At 45.4% G+C, this 23,333-nt stretch overlaps 1 protein-coding gene across 2 annotated transcripts in view; it reads right to left on the reverse strand.

Annotated features, from left to right (window-relative positions):
• Positions 1-9,091: 9,091 nt before the first annotated feature.
• Positions 9,092-23,333, reverse strand: part of STIM2 (stromal interaction molecule 2) — a 103,385-nt gene continuing 89,143 nt past the window's right edge. For both annotated transcript variants that reach the window (XM_053254892.1, XM_053254893.1), the window contains 5 exons: positions 21,712-21,879; positions 20,262-20,362; positions 19,779-20,017; positions 13,053-13,287; positions 9,092-10,502 (listed from right to left, as the gene is read on the reverse strand). In XM_053254892.1, coding sequence (XP_053110867.1) covers positions 10,022-10,502; positions 13,053-13,287; positions 19,779-20,017; positions 20,262-20,362; positions 21,712-21,879 — 1,224 coding nt within the window. In that variant the 3' untranslated portion in view covers positions 9,092-10,021. The remainder of the gene's footprint in view (positions 10,503-13,052; positions 13,288-19,778; positions 20,018-20,261; positions 20,363-21,711; positions 21,880-23,333) is intronic.

The raw sequence follows: 23,333 nt of genomic DNA on the forward strand, positions 1-23,333 counted from the left end.
GCTCATTAGCTAGTATACAAAATCAGGTCTGGCCCATAATGTCATCAAGTTCTTATATGGTGACCCGTGTGTGATCTGGGCGCAAGAGGAAAGGAGATCAAACCACTCCTAAAAGGGTTCAATGGGCTTTATTGAACATAAAAGGCTTAACAACAACCTAGCAAAGCAGAATTGCTAACAGTAGTAAAACAGAACATCTAGCCAGTACCAATATTCCACCCAGTGTGCCTAACTAAATTTATGTGTGTGTAATTAAATCTTCCTAGAGTCTAGTACAGTTTAGATACAGGCGGAAAAAGAAAGGGGGGGGAGGCTGTGGGTTGATAAGGTTTTGGGGGAGATCAGAGATTAGTAGAAAGGAAAAGGGGAAGGGAGCAGGAGAAGGGGAAAAGATGAAGGGAATTCCCAAAGTTTGTAGCATATTACCAGGATCCGAGGCTGGAGGCTGGAGAGAATCACTTCAGCTGAAGCAGTGAGGCGCTGGCGGAGACAGGAGTTGTGCAGTTGCTTCAGATCATAGCTGAGAGCTCCATGGCTGGGGAGCCTTGACTTCTCACTGCGCAGTGAGAGTCATAGCCTCTGAGCACGGGCAGAGTTCCTGCTTAGCCCCTGCGGCTGTGCAGCAAACTCTGGGAAAGCGTGTGAGCAGACCTTGTTGTAAGCACAAGAATGCTAGCGTGTGAGCAGAATGCCCGTAGGCACAGAACTGCTGAACTGCCATGTCCAGAGACTCCTTCTTATAGTGGTTCCATCCTTTGATGTCCCTTTTGAGTCTTCTGGATCACAAAAGGCATTTTTCCTGCTATCCTTGGAATATTGTCTTTTAATTACCAAAGTTAGCTCAGGATATTTGATCAGTCCAGAGAGATCTCACTCTCATCTCCTGTTAGCTGTTATCTTGAGGAGGGGACAAAGTCCAAAAAGCAAATCTGCATCCCAGATGTGCTAGCCTGGTCCCAGAAGGTGTAAAAGTTAGCAATTAGTGAGAGGGAGTTAATTCTGTTTGTGTGAGACATTATTTCTTGTATACCTCTATCTAGTGTGTATTTGCAACAAAAGAATATTCAAAGTATCATCAAAAGGGTAAGCATGAGTGAGGCAAGTTAATCAACACATTTGACTTAAGGCAGAAGCATCCTGATACTGGACACAGGTTAATTTCAGCAGTGTGAGACTGGTAATTAAGCCTGACCCATTGTCTCAGTGAGTTTCTGCAAACCCTGATAAACAATGCTAGATTACCCCTGCCTCTACAAATCATTGACCAGGCAGTCATGAGATTCACCTCCAGTTCAGACATTGAATTGAACTCTTAAAATAAATCAGACACAGGCCTATATTTCACCATGCTTCTGAGTTGGTACCTCTGGTTATGATATGTTATAGATTGTTCATAACAAGATCCCATAGATGGGCACCCCATTTGTTGTCTTATGTGTCTGTAGTGAAAAAGACCTGAGGACCTGATGGGTTGAATGGTGTGGTCCCTGCAAAGGGCTTAAAATTACAGGTGGGACAGATCTGAACCTTGTACAACATTTGTGCCCGTATTTTAACCTAATACACCCTAACCACTGCAGGAATGTAGTGTCCCCCATTAGTGTGAAAGAATTTGAGTACAGCAGATGCACTCCTCTGGGCACTGGTTGCCGCGTATTCACATTGTGGGCCCCACAAACCTTTTTCATGTCAAACTAGGCCAATGTACTACTAGTTCTTGACCCTGCACCCATTAATTTGCCATTTATGTTCTTTTGGTCTCTTGGCAAATACTATGACCTTGGTCTTTGGATTATTTATAACAAGTGACTCATCTTCACAGAACTGTGTGAGTTTTCATAGGCGGTGAAGAGTCCCGAGCTCTGTTTTTCCTTCTGCTTGCCGTCAGACCCGAAGCGTGGCTGCTTAGATTTTGAGATACCAGTGGGGCTGGTATGGGCAAGGACACAGCAGGGGTCAGAGCTGCCTGCATCACAGAGGATACTGCCAGTCTTGAGGGAGCCTGGCTGGCCTGCTCAGAGGGTAGCATTAAGGCTGGAGCCGCCACAGATTTTGGAGCCACCAAGGTGCACTCAACAGGCAAGGCTCTAGAGTTGGTGCTCAAAGTTTCAGAAGCAGTGATGTATCCATCTCCAGTGCCTTGAACAGGACCCTCTCCCACAACGCAGCCCTTGATCTAGCAGTCCTGTTATGGCATGCCTGCTTGGTGAACTTTTGGCAATGCATGCAGGACTGTGTGAGGTGGATTTTCCCCAGACAAAAAAGGAAGAGCTGGTGCTAGTCTGAGGAGGGAAACTTGCTCTGGCAGCTTGAGCAGTGCTAAAAAGAACTATTTGCAGCCATTAATGAAAGAAAGAAAAATGGTTTAAGCCTTCCCCAGAGGGGAAGGCAGGAGGTGGAGGAATCAAGGAAAAATGAACATGCAAAAGGGGAAGTGAGATAAAATGATAAAGGAGGAGAGAGAAAATAAAATTCAACAACAAAAAACAGCAGACAAAGCTAATGTCCTCCTTTTCTGCCAGCAGACGACGAAAAACTGAGGTGGTAAGGATGGTCAGCTGACCTTATAGGTACTGAAGGGGAGGGATAGCCAACCAGCCAAGAGATAGAGGGAGCCTGCAAAACTCCCGATTAGGCCTTCACAGCCCATCTGTGCGATGGACAGAGACCAACCATTATCTTCTTTTTTCTGTGTAAACTGCTTTGCGAACTTTTGTTGTTGTTGAAAAACGATATATAAATAATAGCACTAAGTAGTTAGTGCTAGTTAGTAGGTCTGGTTCATACATTATGCTGGGCTGAGTATCTCTTTGGGTGGTGACAGAGCACTTCCTTCCTTCCACTCCCTATAATTTAACATATGCAGAGGACCCAAATTTGTGCCATCTTTCCCCATTTTTTTTTTTTTTTTGAGGGGCAAGAAATAGTGCAAATCAGGCTGCAGTAGAGCCTTTGCCTCAGATAGTAGAAGCCTGTGAGGGAAGTAATATGCCTGCTCCTCACCACACAAATTGGACTTATGGCTTAGATAAATAGCATACATTGGCTAGAAGTGAGCCAACCCGAAACATTATACTTGCTGCCATTGCTACAAGTTACTGAGGGCTAGAGCCAGCTTCAACAAATGTTTATGGGCTGGTTCTCACGGGGCTGGTAAACCTGTGTCTGGGCTGTACCACTGCAGGTTGCAAGTGGGGGCTCAGGGGTGTGGGACAATGAAGCAAGGGGGGACAAGTGTCCCTAGGCTGCTGGTGTTACAGACCAGGCCTGATCTATATACTAAATATGCTCATTAGCTAGTATATAAAACAGGTCTGGACCAAGTTCTTTTATATTGATGACCATGTTTGATCTGGATGCAAAGAAGAAAGGAAATCAAAACCAGTCCTCAAGATTCAATGGGCTTTATTGAGTATAACAGCATAATCTAGCAAGCAGAAAGCAGAACCCTCTATCAATATTGCTAACAGTATTTCCTAACCAGCACCAATATTCACCTGTGTGCCTAACTACATATGTGTGGGTATTTAAATCTTCCTAGATCCTAATACATTTCAGATACAGGCAGAAAAGAAGGGGGGGTGAAGGCTGTGGGCTGGCATGGTTTGGGGGTGATTAGTGGAGGAAAAAGGGGGAGGAGAAGGGAGCAGGGAAAGAGGAAGGGATGAGGGGATCCCAAGCAGCATATTTACCCAGGATCCGAGGCTGGAGAGAGAAGAATCACTTCAGTTGAAGGAGGGAGGCGCTGGCGGAGACAGGAGCTGTGCAGTTGCTCAGATCAGGCAGCTAGGGCAGCAGAACTCAGGCATTGCTGTAGTTTCTGTTCATGAACAGAGTTCCTGCTTAGCCCCGCAGCTTTAGCAGCAAACTCTGGGATCTTGTGAGCAGCTTTGCTGTAGGCAAAGATTGCTAGCTCTCTGTCTCAAAAAGCCTCATTCTTATAGTGATTTTCTCTTTGATCCTTGAATAGAATCTATTCAAGGATCTCCTCTTTTCCTGGATGTCCAAAAGGTGATAACGTGCTGCTACCTTCTGAACAAAATCTTAATTATTCAGGATATCGGCTAGATTCAGAGAGATATCTGAATCTCATCTTCTGTAAACTCTGTGCGCTCAGGAAGGGAGGGAGGGGGACATTGCCCACAGCAAATCTGCATCTAAGATGCTGCAAATTACATCTTGGCAGTCTGGCCCCCAGAAGGTATTAAAATTCAGAGTTAGTAATGGAATTGATCCCATTTGGGTGTGAGACAGCCATTCTTACTTCTTGTGTACCTCTTATCTAGTGTGTAATTATATTTAAAGTAACATATATGTGTGTGAGACATTCAATACATATGTAGCATCAGTGAGGTGTGATTAAAATCTACAGACAGATCTCTGTATGCATTTGGCTATGTTGAACTTCCATGGAGAACGATACAAATCACTGACAAAGATTTAACACTAATAGGAAGGGGGGGAATCAGCCCCCTGGCTCCTTTCACAGACACTTGGTAGCCAGTGGTATTAGCATATGGATTACAGCATTCAGCATTCAGACCTGGCTTTTGTGTTCCCTTGCATATCCATTTTGCAACACAAAGCTATATTGTCTCCTGCTCCAGAGAGCAGTTTGACCTGGGTGCCAGAGTTCAGGTATTATTTCATTTCTTGATATAAAATGGAGTCAGACACAGGCCTATATTTCACCATACTTCTGAGTCTGATACTTCTAGTTCTGATATGTTATAGACTGTTCATAACACTGGGGTCTGGGGGGCCCAACAAGCCCCTTGCCACTCTTCCAGGGCTCTCCCCTTGCCCCCTCCCACACCCAGCCAGTGAACGAAGTGCTTTTCAGCTGGGAGCACAAAGTGTATCCCTTTCTTGCCCAGCCAGTGCTTTGTTCCACTCTTGGCGGGGGGCTCTTTTCCCTGCCTTGCTCCAAGTAAAGCAGAGAAAGTAAGCCCCAGCCAATCAGTACTGGAATGAAGTGCTTCCTGGGGAGCATCAGGAGAAGGGCCAAGCAGCCCTCTTCTGGGTAGTGGTCATGTCCCCTGTGTGAACAGACACAGGAGGCCTGGGCAGTATCTCTGCCATGGCAGAGGAAGAAGCTCCCAGCCAGGCGAGAACAAAGTGCTGACTTGGGAGAATGGGGAGCAAGGCTGAGTGGCCCCTTTCTCGATACTGGCCATGCGCCCTGCGTCACATCCATTTCACACAATTTTCCCCTGCATCACACCAATTTCCAGTGGTGTGTGGGGTCCTTTCCCCAGGGTCCAGCTGGACCTTTCCCCCAGCTGCCTGTGAGCTTCCTATGTCCTTGTGGGGGCTCAAGTACTAAAGGAATGCTCCTTCATAGACAACATTTTCTCCACATAGAACAGGCCAGGCCCCTTCTATCTAAAATACTAGCTTTCTAATTTAGGGGTGGGTGATTGCAGGGAGGAGCATTCAATAATAATGTAAGCCCTCCTCTGCAACCTGAAGTAGTACAATCTGGACACTAGCTCACCATCTCAGTAAAAACTAGGCCTTTTCTGTTGGACTTTAAGGTGCCACAAAACTCTCCCCACCTCCATCACAGATTAGCTCAGCTACTCTCTGAAAATTTGTTATTTACCAACTGGCTCAGCTTGTGAGGGGAATTCACTGTTAGAACATTGGTAGCATTGTGGAAAACTGAAGCACATAGGCTTGGCTAACTGCATACATAAATGTTCGACATGAACTTTATAATCTATAATACATTCATTGTATTCGCTTTCAACCATCGGCCTTGCTAGTACTAGATACAAGGGGCACATACCCCTCAATGTTTGGCTGGATGCCCCAAACCTATTGGCTAGCTGCCTGCCCCCAAGCTCTCACCACCACGGACTTTGTTTGGGCAAAGCAAGAAATGGTGGTAAGGGAGCATGCTCATGGCTGAAATTAAAAATTCCAGCCAAGCAGGTGATCCCTATCACACTCTTCTCTGTTATTGAGCCTCCAGTTTCCACACACCCCCATCATGCAATCATAATGGAAAGAGGGAAGGACAGAGCCAAGCATCTTCTTCCCCATTTCCTCCTCCACTCTCCTCCTTTTGCCACTTTTACAAGGGTAAGATGGTTGTGATAGTGCAGGGTTTCTCAACGTGTGGGTCCCCAGATGTTACTGGACTTCAACTCCCATAATCCCCAGCCCCAGTGGCCTTTGGTTGGGAATTATGGGAGCTGAAGTCCAATAACATCTGGGGACCCACACACTGAGAAACCCTGCGATAGTGGCTGGCTCTTTCAGTGCAGACCACCATCCTCATGCCCAGTGGCAATCCAGCTTCTGAACTCAATGGACAGAAAGTGATGGGAAGTCCTCACATCCAGCAGCAACCCAGATGCTGGGCATAGTGGAACATAGGAAGTTGCCATATTCTGAGCCAGACCATAGGTCCATCTAGCTCAGTATTGTCTACACAGACTGACAGCAGCTTATCCAAGCTTGCAGGCAGGAATCTCTCTCAGCCCTATCCTGGAACCTTCTGTTTTTCCCTAAGTGGCTCTATCCCCTAAGGGGATGTTCACAATTCTAGTCTCCCTTTCATATGCAACCAGGGCAGACCCTGCTTAGCTAAGGGGACAAGTCATGCTTGTTACCACAAGGCAGCCCTCACATCTGGCAGCAACCCAATTGCTAGGCTTAATGGAGGAGGGTATGGCGAGAGGCCCTCACACCCAGCATTAACCCAGCCGACAAGCTCAATAGAGATGGCCCAGGTAGCCTCCCCAAAAGTCCTGTTAGCCTCCCTGAAAAACCTTTTAAAAACATTGGGAGGGAGGGAGGAAACCCAGACCTCCCAAATAGTATGTGATGGATTGCAAAAGGGAGGGACATTTGAAAATACGAGTACTGCAGCCCAGAGACCCAATACTAAAAGGACCTAGCAACATCCATGGTCAAAACATGTCACTTTTGAAGAGAGTGTTGGATTCCTTTAGAGAGTCCATTGTATGTACATAAAGAGTAATACCCATTTGCCATTAGATATAATAGTTCAGCATCCAGATAGTGTACCAAGCTGCAGGGTCTTATGGTTATTAGCAACCACAACATATCCATTGTTGACTGTGGGCAGAAACATAGCCTTATCATTATTAAATATATATTTATACAGTTCATCCATCCATCCATCTTTCTGTACCAAACTTCCGTCTCTGAGCAGTTTACAGGAACAAATTAAACAGAAATCATAACCTTAAAACAATATAAAATCACAAGTCTAGTTAAAAGGCTTGGGTGAATAAATGTGTCACAGATGGGGAGGCTCTTCTTTCAGCAGGGGGCGCATTCCAGAGTCTCAGGGCGGCAACAGAGAAGGCCCATCCCTGTGTAACCACCAGATGAGCTGGTGGCCACTGCAGAACTTCTCAGGATGATCTCAATGCGCGTTGGGGTTCGTAGTGAAGATGTTCTCTTAAATACCCATGGCCTAAGCTGTTTAGGGCTTGATAGGTTATAACCAGCACTTTGCATTTTGCCCAGAAACATATTGGTAGCCAGTGTAGTTCTTTTAATATAGGAGTAATAAGGACTCTTTGAGATGACCCAGAGAACAACCTGGCTGCCTTATTCTCTTCCAACTGCAGTTTCCGGACTAGGTACAAAGGCAAGCCCACATAGAGTACATTGCAGTAGTGAAATCTGGAGGTTACCTGCACATGTACCACTGTTCTGAGGTCATTTATCTCAAGAAACAGACGCAGCTGGCATATCAGCCAAAGCTGATAGAGAGCACCTGAGACACCAGGGAGAGGTCTGGATCCAGAAGCACTCCCAGAATGCGTACCTGTTCCTTCTGGGGAAGTGTGACCCCACCCAGAACAAGCAGGACAGCCAGTTTGTGTTTGCAAAGTATTTTTTTGAATTCTCTTCCAGTCATGATCAGGTTTAAACAGTTCCAGAAATCCTGATGAAAAGGCACTGTTTGAGCAACACAAATATGGTGATGGCTTTGAACAATAAGCCACTGTTTTTCTAAGAACTTTTATTTTGTTACTGAATGTTAATTTAAAACACTAAGATAAAAGCTTGCTGAACATAAGGCTGGTTGCTTTTATTTGAAAGTATGACTCAACTCTCATCTCCATTTTAGGTTCTAAAATGACACCATGCTGTAACAATTTCTGTTTTAAAGTAACATGAAATCTACTTTTCATTCAGATGTTTTAGATGTAACTAAAATGACATTAAAACTAGCAGCAAAATATCATGCAAAATATCATGCAGAGGGATGGATCACACATGCATCTTAATCACTTGATCACAACATCAAGTGATGATTTACATGTGTGAATGGGCCATCACAATTACAGCACCACTTTTATATAGCTTCTCATCACCTCAGACATAATACTTTTTACAGAATCCATTCACACATTCAGCTAGCTGCTAGTCATCAAATGTTATACATAAATGTGCAAAGCCAACCTACCCAAACCAAGTAACTGGGGTTCACATTAGTGCCAAGGATGGCAAGAGGACTAGGGCTGCCATTCTATACATTTAGAAGTAAGATCCATAGAACTGGTTTAATTCATATGTCATGCCAAGCCATTATTTGAGGTGATGTGAATGAGCACTGCTCTTGCCCTCCAAACTAGGACTGCAAGTCATCTTAATACTGTGATTTATAATTCTAGTTTGAAGGATAAATGCACACCATAGTTTGCCAGTTCTGATGCAGTGGTAAATTATGGTTTGTGCTAAAAGAACAACTGAATTTGTGGCACCCAATGGGGAACAAGAAACAGGGAACATACAAGTACAAGACTTGTTCACATAGCACCAAACTAGGGTTTGGCATTATGTCTGAAATGAGCCAGAGGACCTTGCTAAAAGTAAATATGTTTGGGATTTGGCTGAAGATATGCTTTACTCACAGCAATTCTAGTTAATAGGGTTGAGGGGAAGGCTGTGAAAGAATATGTCATAGCTACTTCAAAAAGATGATAGTTTCAAGAATCTAAGGTGCAACATGAACAAGTAATATATACTATTACATCCAAAGAACAATACCTTGGGGAATTTTTGGCTGGAAAGGGGAGTGGCTAAAATCAGAACACAGCAGTGCACAATAATATCTTGAATTTATTATCTTTGCCACAGTACAAATATTCACAAATCAAACATCCTTTTTCTGTCAAAGTATGTAAACAAGTGCCCACAGTTGTCCCTATCCCAATTTTAAGGTTGTGAATGTCTTAAAAAGTCCTTCAAATCAAGTTTCACCTTTTATCACTTGCGTGTGGAATCAGGAGCCTCTTCTCTCGATAAACGTCTTTTTAAAAAAACCATACAGCCTGTGCAATGCAGGAAAATCACAGTGAAAGCCCTGGATAATGATCTTTACAACAGGACCCAAACCATTAGTTTAATAAATGCACTAAAGAAGCATCCTGTAGAAGGTTCCAATTCCAGAAATCAACTATTAGAAATGCTAGTGTCTACATAAAAACGACCTAAAAAATAAGAACGAACCAACCATCTCTTTTGTCATTAAGTCTAAACAGTTTCACTTGAGAAGATACTTTCCAGTCTGGAAAACAGTAGTGCAATTTAAGTAGTTTTACTTCATTAAAAATTACTTAAGTCCAGTATGCAAATGCCATAGCTTCTGTGGAAAGATAAGAAGATGATCCAGTAAACAAGAAAAAACTTTGGCAAGCCCATGCAGGCTTACTAGTCCGTTAAAGCTCGTGTTAAAGTGGGGTTTTTTTTGTTTGTTTTTTTAAAAGTTTTATATATAAACTAAAAAAAAAGCAGAAATAAATAGATAAATGACTAAACTGTCTTGAAATTTAACTTTCTCATTGACAGCACAACTTGACTTTAAAGTCATTTAAAAACAGAAAAGTTGACCTAAGAGATTTTCCTGCCATGGCATCCAGGCCTGGAAAACCTAGATAACTACATTCTTAATTTTAAAAAGAAGAAGAAGAAAAGGAAAAGGAAACACATAGTCTAACAATGCCACTCTTGAGTGTTTCTTCCAGCAGCCTCACTTTGACTTCTTCTTAAAAAGATTTATTATTTTGGAGGACTTTTTGTTTCGTTCTCCATTCTGGCAGAAGTCCTGTGAGGTGCTACTTATCCGAGGAACAACAGAGGTTTCATGGCCAGCTTTGCTTTCGCTGCTGGTGGATGAACATGAGGTGTGGCGAGGCTTGGGGACTGGAACACCACTTGAGAGCTGGTTCATGCTACAGGACTTCTCCAGAATGCCATTGTACACCTTGCTTGCTGGACTAAAGATCATACTTTTAGTCTCTGTCATGCCAACACAGTCAGGAGAACTCCTGGAAATATCAGCAGTTAGGGAGGAAGAGTCTCCAGTAGACGACTCCTCTAATGAGAGTTCCTCCCGCGATGTTTTCTGAGGCGATAAAGGTTGATATATTTCAAGGCTTGAAGGAGGAGATTGTTTCCTTCTGACAGAGGAATTTAAGGAGTCACATTCAAAACCTGTATCTTGTACTTCCCTGCAGCAAAGAGGAAACACAGTTTTAAGTAATCAATCTATTAATGCATATAATTAAATCATCATCTCCCAAACACTTTCAATAATCAAAGAAAATTTCATCTAGATTACTAAACCTTCCAAAGGATGACGCCTGGTAAAGAACCAGCCTCCAACCCAAACATCTGAATCTATTCAATTGTTTGGGACAAACTCAAGCACAAATATGTCTGGAGGCTGAAAAGCTTAAGACAAATTTAGCTGTAGTTCCTTCACAGAGCAAAACAAATACACTGGGAGGATGAAGAATGGTACACATCTCACTCTGAAGAGGATTCAATTTACTGCAATATATTTCATAAATATACTTACTCATAAGTATACTGTACTATATGATTGAACTGCAGAAAAAAACCAGAACAATTTTTCCTGAATAGGGTTGTACACAAAGCATTTCGTGCACACCCCAGGGGGTGGAGAATGAACACTTTAAGAGGGAAAAAGCAGGTCTTCCCTGCTCCTCCATGGCCCCTACTAACTGAGCAAAGAGACATCATTTAAAGTGGTGATTCTCTTATATTTAGTAGGAGGAGATCCAGCCCCAGCACAGCTTCCCCCCAGTGGCTGCTGCTGCTATCTGCCTTATGTTTCTTTTTAGATTCTGAGCCCTTTGGGGACAGGGGACCATCTTATTTATGTATTGTTTATTTTTCCTATGTAAACTGCTTTGAGAACTTTGGTTGAAGAGTGGTATATAAATATTCGTTGTTGTCATCCCTTTGCTGCCCACTCCCACCTCCCCAGCATGACGCTGTTGGGATTAGACACCCCGCCACACAACTGCAGGGCTGCTCCCAGCAGCCTGTGGGTGGCATTGGCACGGAAATGGCATCTGCGCAGGTGCCATCTTGAGTGGCCAGCAAGATCATGCTGACTACTCAAGATGGGGCATGTGCATGCACAGACACTAATTCTGTGCTGACCCTGCCTGTGGGCTGCTGGGAGCAGCCCTGAAGCCACATGGCGGGGCGTTTAATCCCGACAGCACTGTGCTGGGGTGGCGGCAGAGGGCCATGGAGAAGCAGGCTAGACTTGCTTTCCTCCTCTGAAAGCACTCGCTCACCCCCGTTGAAACAATTCAGCAGGGGAAGCTCGAAGTTTTGCGATGCCTTGAAATAGAGGCACTGAAACGCTTCGTGCACATCCCTATTCCTGAATAGTTCCCACACAGTAACACCTTATGTGTTTCATTTATTTGTGCAGGCAGCACAAGGCTGAGAATTAAAATAATATATATTTTAGCAGCTGAAGTGTATTTAGTAAAAGACAACTAAAATAATTCAGGAGCAGAAGTGAGATTGAAATTTATAAACATATATACACCTAATAGCTGGGGTGAGGAGTTAATTTTAATTTTCACTATAATTTATTTTAATCTTGGCTGTCCATTGGGACCAAGCTCTAATATTTTTAATTCTATTTAAACACCCATAATGCTTCTTATTCTTCTACAAGTGGAGATTAGAAAGAAGATATCATTTCCGCAGCACTGAAGAGAGACTTAAGACTGGTCCACTTTTGGGTGCAGGATTGCTGATGTAGTTATGGCTCATGTGTGGAAACAAAGGCAACAACATCACAATCAGTTCATCCATTCTTCTCCCCTTCACTCCTAATCTGTCTGTCGTGTGTGTGTGTGTGTGTGTGTGTGAGGATAATACATAAAACCAATTCACATCCATTTGCAACATCTATCATTCTTTTCTCATGATCTGCCCTGGAAGTCTACTAACACAGCATTCTTAACTGTCACCTTGTGAGTTGTATGTGCTCACACAACCTTTAAACAACAACCATCTGTTGCTGATGAAGGTGTTATATTCCAAAATATCCTTACACTTGCAGAATTGCTGTATTGCCTGCTACCACATATGCAGGAATTGTCTAAAGACAAAAGAAGTACACGCTTTTTACACAAGAATTGTTGTTTTAACTCATATACAACTATTGATTAAATTGATTTGTATACCACCACCTGACCAAAAGACATTCGTTCTATCACATTATAAATAGAAACAAGTGATCTATTCTTCCTCCCTTTTACATCAAAATAAATTTTTAGATCAGACTAAAAGAGAGAAGATACACTTTCACTCCTCTAATCCAGTGCTGTTTCAACATAGGACTCCCAAATTTTAAAACTGTATTAACTGCTCCACAGTTTTTCTCAGGCTCCTGCATCTTCAAGCAAGGAGAAGCCAAATGGCCAGGGATTCCACTGACCTAACTAAGACAACAGCAGCAAACTCAATAGATAAAGGGACCAGAACCATCCCTGTCATTGACTTTCTTATCAGTCATTGTTTCACAACACTGAAGACTGATGAGAACTTGCTTGTTGAAAAGTGGTTTATAAATATTCTAAGTAGCAGCTTTAGCTTTAAGGCTGGACCACTGTTAAAGGGTTCTGTTAGAGATTCCTTTGTGGACCATGCCTAGTACAGTCACCTGCCTGCAATCACAAGCAAGTCTCTGCAGGGACTTTCTCACTGTAGTGTATTAATGCTCTTACCATTGCTTGTCAGCTGTGAAGTAAATGGCCTCCTCCTCCTCCTCTGTACGATAAGCAGCAGGGCAACTTGACACTGAAAGGATATCAGGGTCTGGAGAGTGCAAAGTAGCTTGTGTATGCGGAGTATGTTGTGTTTGTGCTGTGTGTTGCGACTGAGGAGATGCTGGCACGATGTTTCTCCTGGAGCGACACATGCTACTGCTTCTTGCTAAGGTGCTCGTTTTCACAATGGACCCTGAGAACAACAGAATAATGTTATGCAACATTAACTACCCTGAGTTATCAAGTGAGACATTCTATTATTCTGCTTCACACAGAAAAAGCAGGCAGCATACTTTACAGCTAGTTCTGAAACCCCTATGTGTAAGATAGCCCATAGTCCAGTGTTCTTCATTGTAAGGCCCTGAAACCGAAGTGTGGCCCCTTAACTAATTGCTAACAGGGCCTGTGCAAAGCTCTGCACGGTCCCCCTGGCACCATGTGCAGTCAACCATTCTCAACGTGTAGAGCTGTGCCCTGCCCAGTGCCAGGGGGAAGTCCTTTAAGTGAAACCTAACTCCTGAGCTCATGCACCATCTTGGAAGGTGTGTATGAAATGCTGGGAAGTGTAGCCCTTCCCATCACTCTTAAGAGAGGGCTCTGTCTCTCTTAAAAGACCCTCCCAGCACTAAGAAAACTGCAGTTCTGTCAGCACAGGGGGAAATGGCTCTCACTTTGAAGGCTGTTTGCCCAAGTGGCCCTTGCTTGAAAAATAGTGAAGATCACTGCCATAGTCCAAGAGTGATAACTATAAGGGGAACCAAAGATAGAATTCTTTCTTAACGAATTTGAATAAGCCCATATTCCTTCTTTCAAAGTATTAATTTATGCTTAAAATACATCTAATGAGACAGGCAAAGCAGGTGTAAAACTGACCTCTACTAAATGGAATCTCACAGCAGGTTTGGTTACCATTTTAAAGTCTTAGTAGAGAAGGTCACACGGAAAATCACAAACTTATGATGCTGGCAGAACACCTGACTCAGACATTAACAGGAATTTATATCATCTCATTGAACCAAAGTTCAGTTGGAAAGAAGAATTCTTTGTATATCTGCTGTACTAAGAGCTATGATTTTAGAGATTTAAAACCTCTGTTCAAAATGTAAAAGATGACAAAAGCATTTTAACATGACATAAGATAAAGAGAAGTTACAAACTGCAGCCATAAAAATAATTTGTGTGGAATGAGATCTATGACAAAACAAAACTGTCATCTTCCTGGAACCAAGCAGAGAACATGCCTCATATACCGTCTCCCCCTATTATCAATTTTAAAGAGGAAAGTTAGAGTTTAAAGCAGTACATGAGGGCTGAACCCTACTTGCTTGCTGGAAAATGGATGCAGGGGGATGGGTGGCGGGGAGAAGAGTTTTGTGGATAGCTTTCAGAAACGGAGTAAGCAAGCCGATCGCAGCCGCTCTAGGCTGCGCGGCTCGTTTGCCTCAGCCTCCTAGGAGAAGCACGTGACACTGGGAGCTGACTCCCATTGGTCAGGCGTCCTCCTGGGGGCGGGGCTGGAGCAGGCCCATGGCCTGCATGCAGACACCCACCCAGTCCGTCTCTCGGAGCTGCAGAGAGCAGATGAGTGTGGGTGATTCTCCCAGGCCGGCTACGAGCACGTGGCCAGGCCTGCGGAGAATCCAGCTGCCCCGGGGGCTGTGGAGCGGGGATTGGGCTTTTAAGCCCTCCCGCCCCACAGTTAGGTGGCAGAGGAGGAGACTGGGGCTTTTAAGCCCTCCCACCCCACCCCACCGGTAGGCAGCCTAGGCCGCTGCACTTTGCCCTCTCGCCTGTCAGCTGCAGGCAGCTTCCCCCACACCTTATGAGGCCCCAATTCGCGCGCGGCCTGTGCTGCGGCCTATTTCAGGCTGCGCACGGCCGCCGCGAATTTCGGCCTGGCCTCTAATGCCCCACACCCCACTTTGCGGCGGAGCCCGGCACCGCGGACCATTTTCAGCCGGGCCTTCTAAGGCCCTACTTTGTGGCGCGCCACGGCCTGTTTCAGGCCACACATGGCCACCAGGATTTGCTGCCGGGCCTTCTAAGGCCCCGGTTCGCGGTGTGGCGTTGCCTACCGCGACCGCCCCTGCTGCGGCCTGCCCATCGGGCCTATCGATTGGGGCTGTGGCGACCACCCTTTGCCGGGCCTGCTAGGGCCTGGCTCTGGCAGCCCACCTGACATTTGGACCAGCCACCGACTAGCACCATAGCGCCTGCAGCAGAGGAGGAAGGCCCCTCCGGGAGCATTGTATGGCAGGTTTGGAGCAGGCCTGAGGGGGGAGGGTAGTAGTGGTTGGGGGGCATTTAAATGGGCGCCCACCCCCCACTGTGGGTTTGGAAGGGCCTCTGGGGCTGGCATTCTGCAAAGTCTGCAAAATTCCTGCCCTCTCTCAAGCCTTGCTTGGCTTTGCCCGTGGCCACCTTCCGGCCTGGATACTGCGAGTACTGCCCCCCACCCCCAGGGATATAATCCTTGGGTCTTTAAGGCTTGAAAAGTTCTATCTTTTGAAATGATAATGGGCGGGGGGGGAATGAACTGAAGCAAGAGGGGATTTAACAAAAACAGGATGGAATTGAATATGTAGAGCAAATTGTATTAAATGCACTAGGTCCTTTGAAATTGGAGCAGGGAGCAATCATTTAAAATGGTGGACTGGAAGGCCGGGTTGTAGCAATAATGTAGTATGTGTTGGGAGGCCAGGCCATGTCTACTGCTCTATTAAAAATCTCTCTGTCTTTATAGACAGAGAGATGTGTGATAGGGTGTTATACTTACTGCATTCGGGTACTATGTTCATTTCCCAGTAATAGAATAAAAATGACCCTGTTTTATTTGCTAGGCACTCTGTTCCCTGCCAGGTAGTGGTGCTCTCTTCCTGAGTGGCAGTGGTTGGTGTGCTGAATTGTGTCTGGGGAGACCCGAGTTCGAGTTCCCATTCTGCAAGATACTAGTTGGGTGACTCTGGGTCAGTCACTTCTCTCTCAGCCTAGTCTGCTACAGAGGGTTGCAGTGATGAGGAACTCGCAGGTGCATGGTGCACCACTCTGGGCTCCTTGGAGGAAGAGTGGGATATCAATGCAAAAATAATATCATTACAATAATAATATAAGTTAACCGCCAGACCTTGATAATGACCAACTGATTAATCACTGTTAAAATGCATCCATAGTATTAATGGCCTATCTGATGGGTGCTGAACTGCAACACCTTTCTTGCAAATTTAATCTTGGCACGAGTTAAATGTACCCAGACTGAGACCTGAGTTCAAATCCCCACTCAGCCTTGTTTCTTGCTGGGTGACTGTGGGCCAGACTCCTGGCCAGTCACTCTTCTCAAATGCTTGGAATAAATGCTCTCCTCCATGAGAATACCCAGCAGGCTGGGGTACTAGCTGGGAGAACCAGTGTGGTGCAGTGGTTAGAGTGCTGGACTAGGGGCGGGACATGAATGTTAGAATAAATAATAGCAATAATAATAAAGGAGTTGGCAGCCAGACCTTGATAACGAACCTTGGATAAATTGCTGTTAAACGCACGCATAGTAATATGAGCCGGTGTGGTGTAGTGGTTAGAGTGCTGGACTACGACTGAGTTCGGGTCCCCACTCGGCTGCAATGCTAGCTGGGTGACTCTGGGCCGGGTGACTCGCTGGACCTAGGTGACTCGCTGCTCTCTCAACCTGGCCTGCTTCGCAGGGTTGTGGTGAAAGAGAATCTTGTGTGTGTGGTGCATCGCCCCGGGTTCGCCCAGGTTCCTTTGAGGAAGGGCGGATATAAATGTAAGAATAGCAATAATAATAGTATTAGATTGCCTATCTGAGGGATGCTGATCTGCAGCACCTTTCCTGCAAATTTAATCTTTTCGGGAGTTGTAGGTGCCCAGAGTGGGACCTGAGTTCAAATCCCCATTTAGCCATGTATTCTTACTGGGTGACTGCGGGCCAGTCTTTCTCTGGATGCAACCCGCTCCGCAGGGCTGTTGTGTGCTGGCCCAGGAAGGCCAGGCTGCAACACCGTTCTTACTGCAACACCTTTCTTGTTATTTAGTCCTAACATCTGTTAAATGCACCAGGACTGAGACCTGAGTTCAAATCCCCACTTAGCCATGGTTCTTACTGGATGACTGTGGGCCAGTCATTTTTCTTACCAGCTCCTCAGGGCTGCTGGGTCTCCCCTGGTTGCATGCAGGTGGGGGGGACCTGATGGACAAGACCTGAGTTTGACTCCTCATTCAGCCATGATTCTGGCTTGGTGACGCCTGTCCAGTCACCCCTCTCGCAACCTAACCTGCCCCACGGGGTTGTTGGGGAGGAAGAACCAAGTTGTGTAGTGGACCCTTTGGGCACCCAGGGGGAAGGGCAGAATACAACAGGTTAAGACAATAATAAATAAATAAATATTGGGGAGTAACAGCTGCAATTCTTGCTTGGTAACTCCTCTCGCAGCCTAAACCTGCCCCACAGGGCAGCTGGGAGGAGGAACCAAGTAGTGTAGTGCACCCTTCGGGGCTCCCGGGAGGAAAAACAGGATATAACATGTTAAGACAATAATAATAATACACAAACAAGGATTGAGGATAATAATAATTCAACATGATGAAGTTGCACAGGTTAATATTTTTCAGATCCCCACTCTACGGGCTCGACCCTCCATTGGCAGGCATCTCAGCGACGTGGCATGTAACACTGAATGGCCCGGGGTGCGGGTCTCAGCAACATACTGGAAAATGCACAGTGGTCTGGGACGCGGGTCTCAGCCATGTGGCTTTGAACGTGGAATGGAACACCAAATGGCCTGAGACGCAGGTCTCAGCAATACGGTGGAGAGCGCACAGTTGTCGGGACGTGGGTCTCACCCATGTGGCTTTGAACATGGAATGGAACACCAAAAGGCCTGGGACGCAGGTCTCAGCAATATGGTGGAGAGAGCACAGTGGTCGGGACGTGGGTCTCAGCCAGGTGGCTTGGAACATGGAATAGTCTGGGATGTGGTCTCAGCAACGCGGTGGAAAGCACAGAGTTGTCTGGGATGCGGATCTCAGCCATGTGGCTTGGAACGTGGAATGGAACACCAAATGGCCTGGGACGCGTGTCTCAGCAATATTGTGTGGAGTGCACAATGGTCTGGACTCGGGTCTCAGCCACGTGGCTTGGAACGTGGAATGGAACACCAAATGGCCTGGGATGCGTGTCTCAGCAATATTGTGGAGAGCGCACAGTGGTCTGGACGCGGGTCTCAGCCATGTGGCTTGGAACATGGCATGGCTTCAGCAATATGACAGGGAGCACACAGTGGTCTGGGACGCGGGTCTCAGCCACGCGGTGTCTCCAACAGAGCGGGCCAGAGTCCTCGTCTGGGGCCACGCTTTGGTTTGGGGCGTTCAAATGGGCACAGGGCACCGAACCTGGAACGCTGGCAGGCCTGGGGCAATGGGCCTCAGCGGAACAGCTTGGAAGAATAGGCATGCAGAGGGCCCAAGGAGAATCCGGTGCCGGAAATCCTGCCGCTGCATTTTGGGGGCAACAACCTAGTCAGCCAGCCGGGATTCTTGCTGTCTCAGCAGACCATATGGGACCTGGAGGAGGTGCTGGCATGGTGCCTGGAGATGATTATACTCTTGTCTGACATTCCTCAGCGTAGAGTATGGGGGGCGGGGCACGTTAGCAGAACAAGATCATAGGGCTAAATGGAGAGTTAACGTGGCGATGACACGCTTTCTGGCCACCGGGGGGGCAGTTGCATACCGCACGATGACATACTCTTGTCGCTGCCCGCATTCTACAGGGGTGATGGGGTACCCCTTTCACCCGAGGGGATGCAGCTACTCATTGATGACTGAGGTTGGGATTGGCAATGGTCCTGAAGGGCCTGTGGGGTGCGGGGTGTTAAGCTAGGCTAACGCACGCTGTGGCAGGTACAGTGCGGGTAAAAACTGGGAAATAATTGGTGCAGCACCTTAGGTAAGCTTTTGGGCTTCAACAAGGAGGCGCTGATCCCCTGAGGCTTGACAGCTCGGGGATGCAGCTCAACTCCTATCCTGCTCTAGGTGGCTTCCTTCCGTATGGCTGGACAGCGTCGGAGGGATAGTGCCGACAGCAGGGAGCTGACATTAGGTCGGCTGAGAAGGGCGTTCCCGCTTGTCAGCGGTCAAATTGCCTTGAGCCAAGGTGCCAGCGCCCTAGGCCTTAGAGTAAGGCAGCCACATGCATGGCCGACCTGTGAGTGCCCGCACTGTGGGGGTGGAGTGCCAATCCCAGCTGAATGCCTTAACAAGTCCACTGCAACTGGAATGTTAATAAAGAGGCCAGTTTTACCAAAAGTAACTGCGTCCGTGTCTCCTTGGGTCTGGGTGCAAGGGGCTGTTCCTTCCTACTGCTGATCTCCAAAAGTTAAGGGAAGCATTTCTTGTTGTCTTCCCTAAAGTAAATTTTCACTTCCATAAATAGTTTTTTCACATACTATTCAAAGCCTGATCATTTACCATGAAGTGTCTGGCCATCTAAGATTTGCCTTGTATGTCTCTACTTTCTACTTTGCTACTAGTATCTTTGCTCTGCAGGCCTCTTACAAATCCCTCTACTTTATTTTGCATTTATTCTGCCAGTTTCTCAAACAACTTTCTTCATTCGTCAAAGTCCTGTGTATCTCACTTGTCCAATGTCTTTTTAGATAAACAACCACATACCATGAAACTGAGACACTATTGGAGGAGTATCTTCATCAAGGTCATCCACTCCCCCTGCAATTGGATAAGGTGGAATGGAGACTCGTGGCATTACCACCCAACTGTGATCAGAGTACAGAGATGAAGTCAGACTTGGTAATCCTGAGTTATGTGCTATCTGGAAGCCACAAATCTTCTCAATCTGTTGCCATCGGTAAAGACGCTCTCTCAAGCAAGTTGTTAATTCAGAAAGTGCTTTCCTAGGAACCAAAACAATTTTTTTTCAACAGTTACTTACTATGCGACTTATATTTGGAAATATTTATGATTAACTATATTAATATGTACAATACCATATGCTTCAACAGCTGCTTTGTTCTCTGAACAAAAATTTACATGATAGAATACGACATTTTAAATTAGAAATTAAGTCCATATTAAAACATTGAACGTTAGTACTAAACAAATGTAGGGATATAACAGACATCTACATATTCCTCTTACTTTGCTTCCAGAATCTTGTGGTCCACTTCATCAAGGGAAGAGCTGTGTGCAACATGTAATGTTCCAAAGACAGTACTTCTCTTCTTTTTAATTTTTTCTGCCTAAAATAAAACACAAGTATGATATCAAAGCATATATAAACAATGCAATGGTGATATATATCTCACACCATTTTTTATAGACAGTAGTCCATCAGCGGAAGGCATTATTAATAGCCTTCCATTAATGGAAGGCATTACTAGCTTAACAATAGCATATCCAAAGAGACACTTGTCATTTCCAAATACAAGAACACCTTCAAGGTTCTCCACCTTTGTGTAAAGGGAGAGCAGATATGGCACATCCAAAGGTAATAGCAGCTGCAGCACAACTAAGTTCACTCCTCCCAATTGGAGATTTAAGAACATAGTAACAGCCCTGCTGGATCAGGCCAAAGGCCCATCCAGTCCAGCATCCTGTTTCACACAGTGGCCCACCAGATGCCTATGAGAAGCCCACTTGCCTAAACATCTTTTGAAACCCTAGAAGAATGGAGGATATTAGCAATTAAGTTTAACTGGAGAGGCGCGGAGAGAGACTGGTGGTGACCTGTGTTCGGCCACCGCCATGGGCCCCTGGTCCTGCCCGCCGCATCTGATGTCAGACACAGGGGGCCGGCTAGTCACGTCTCCGCATCTGAAGTCAGAGGCAAGGGCATGATCTCCCTCCCAAACAGGGCCATGCAGCCCTATTTGGAAGGAAGATCAGCCCACGCTGTGTTGGGCCAATCTCCCTTCCAAACCCAGTTGGGAGGGAGACCACGCCCCCATGTCTGATGCCCCCACATCTCTCTGCCTTTAAAAGGCAGGGAGAGTTACTCCGGCTGCATTGCCAACACAGCACGAGCCGATTTCAGTACCAAATGGGGCTGCACGGCTTGTGTCTGACATCAGACGCGGGGTGGGTCTGGGTCTGTGGGTCTGGGGCCGTGGGTCTGGGTCTGTGGGTCTGGGGCCGTGAGGCGCGGCACCTAGGGGTGCCGCCCCTTGTTCTTTGAACCCATTCATCGAATGGTGGCTCCACCCCTGTAACTGGATATATTGTCTTTGTTATCTATCAAATATCATCCATAATGAGCTTTCAGTGCAAGGGAAAATTATCAAGTTTAGAATATTAAAGTTGGACTAAACGTAGAAAACAGGTTGGTGCAGCATTGTGTCGGGGCAGCCACCTGGGGTACAGTTCTAGGTAGGCAGATGTACAGCACAGGAGCAGGAGGTGACCAGAATGTAGTGGTCTAGAATTGTGATTTTTGAAATGGAAAATAATGTATGTGAGTGAGTGGAGGTGAGTGTTGGACACAGACATATCTGGCTGCACTTCTGCCCCCTGGGAATGTATCAGTAACAACAAAATCAACCAGCTACAGACCTTGGCTACTTTAGACTTATCACTCAAAAATCCACATTACCTCTTCCTTGGCAATTGCTAACTGCATTTCTGCATTCTGTCTCTTAATGTTGTAATACTGTACTTCCACTTCATGTGTCAGCTGGAGCCATTTCTGCAGCGCATCAGGAACAGACCAATTACTTCTCAGCTCAAACTCCTTCTCTGCCTTTTTTAAAGCCATGCGGACCTAGGGGTTAAGAGATATACACACAGTGGATACTAAGGCTAACAACTAGAATATATTGCTAGAAGCCTTTTGTGTTTAGCACACAGAAGTCACTGAGTAATAGGGCTTGAACTTTTAACTGACTAACTAACTGATCAACTAATATAATGTTTAAAAGGTGCAATTAAATTAATTGCACCTTTAAATAAAATTAAATAGGCAACAGATTTTAAAATTTCTTAAGATTGTATGTACTAGTTGGCATTTGAAATAATTTGAACAAACACTAACTGCAGCAAGCAGCATCTTAGAAGAGGCATTTCTCCTCACAGAGGAAATACCTCTTATAAAGTGTGGCCTGCTATTCTATGTACATGCATCATCTAAAAACAAAGTACACTTTCCCCCTTCATAACTATTGCCTTTACCCATATGCAACTTTATGCAAGTTTGATTAATGAATTGATTAGAAGTTAGGTTATGATTAAGTTTTCTTTTTTTAAAATTGGGTAACAGCCCTAGCATATACACACTAAAAGTCCCCTTAAATGTGTACTGCGTTTTCATCTTCTTTCTATCCATTTTCTTAGAAAGAAATCTGAAGCTTCAAGTTTTACTTGTCCTTCTAGCAAATGTGAAGCATTAGCAATGCTACTTACAACAAAGAAAACCTTAAATCGCCAACCAATTGTTATTCCAATTCTTACAGCAATGTTGACACTTTGATGGCCTCAATTTACTTTGCTCATTAACAAGAGCATGGAATAAGCATTAAAAATTATATAAGGCACAAAGAACTACATGTTCAATGTTCGCCTATTTAGATGATATTGGGGCATTGGCCACAAGTAGAATCAAATTGTGGGCTTTCTAGATGCTGGGCTGGAGCCTTCCTCCTTGAGCCATGATATCAGTTGGAACCCATATGTTTCCTGTGGCCCAAGGAGCTTTATGGCTCTTTGCCTTGCTGCACCTCTCTCCACTGATTGGAACCTTTCCTGTTCCTATGTAAAAGCTCCTTCCTGTTAGCAGACTGCTCATGGAACAAAGCAGTCACTGTTTCTCACTCACAGATTCCATGCTTTGCCCCCTGGCCTTGCAAACCCTTCCCTGGTTCTTCATTTCCACTGGCTATGTTACCCACTTTTCTCCCAGCTTCAATCTCATCTGCCTGGACTGACCTCAGCTTGCCTCACAGATTAACATCTTCATCTTTGGCCAAATGTTACAGTATGACTACCTTGCTGGAAGAAGCCTAGCTCTGTGAAGATTCAGATCCTTCCATTCTTCCTCAAAAAGGCCCTAGGCCCACAGTGGGGACAGCCTTATCAAAGGAAGCATAGGATGTCTGTGTTAGATCTATGCTTCTAGAGTAGTTAGAGTTATGCATTTTCTAAGTTCAGTAAATTTACTTTTTAAATGCAGCTATAACTGCAAAGATGGCATATTTCAAAAATCCAGAAGGAAATGGAGAA

The sequence above is a fragment of the Hemicordylus capensis genome, chromosome 5 (genome assembly GCF_027244095.1).
Source record: "Hemicordylus capensis ecotype Gifberg chromosome 5, rHemCap1.1.pri, whole genome shotgun sequence".
Classification (NCBI taxonomy): domain Eukaryota; kingdom Metazoa; phylum Chordata; class Lepidosauria; order Squamata; family Cordylidae; genus Hemicordylus; species Hemicordylus capensis.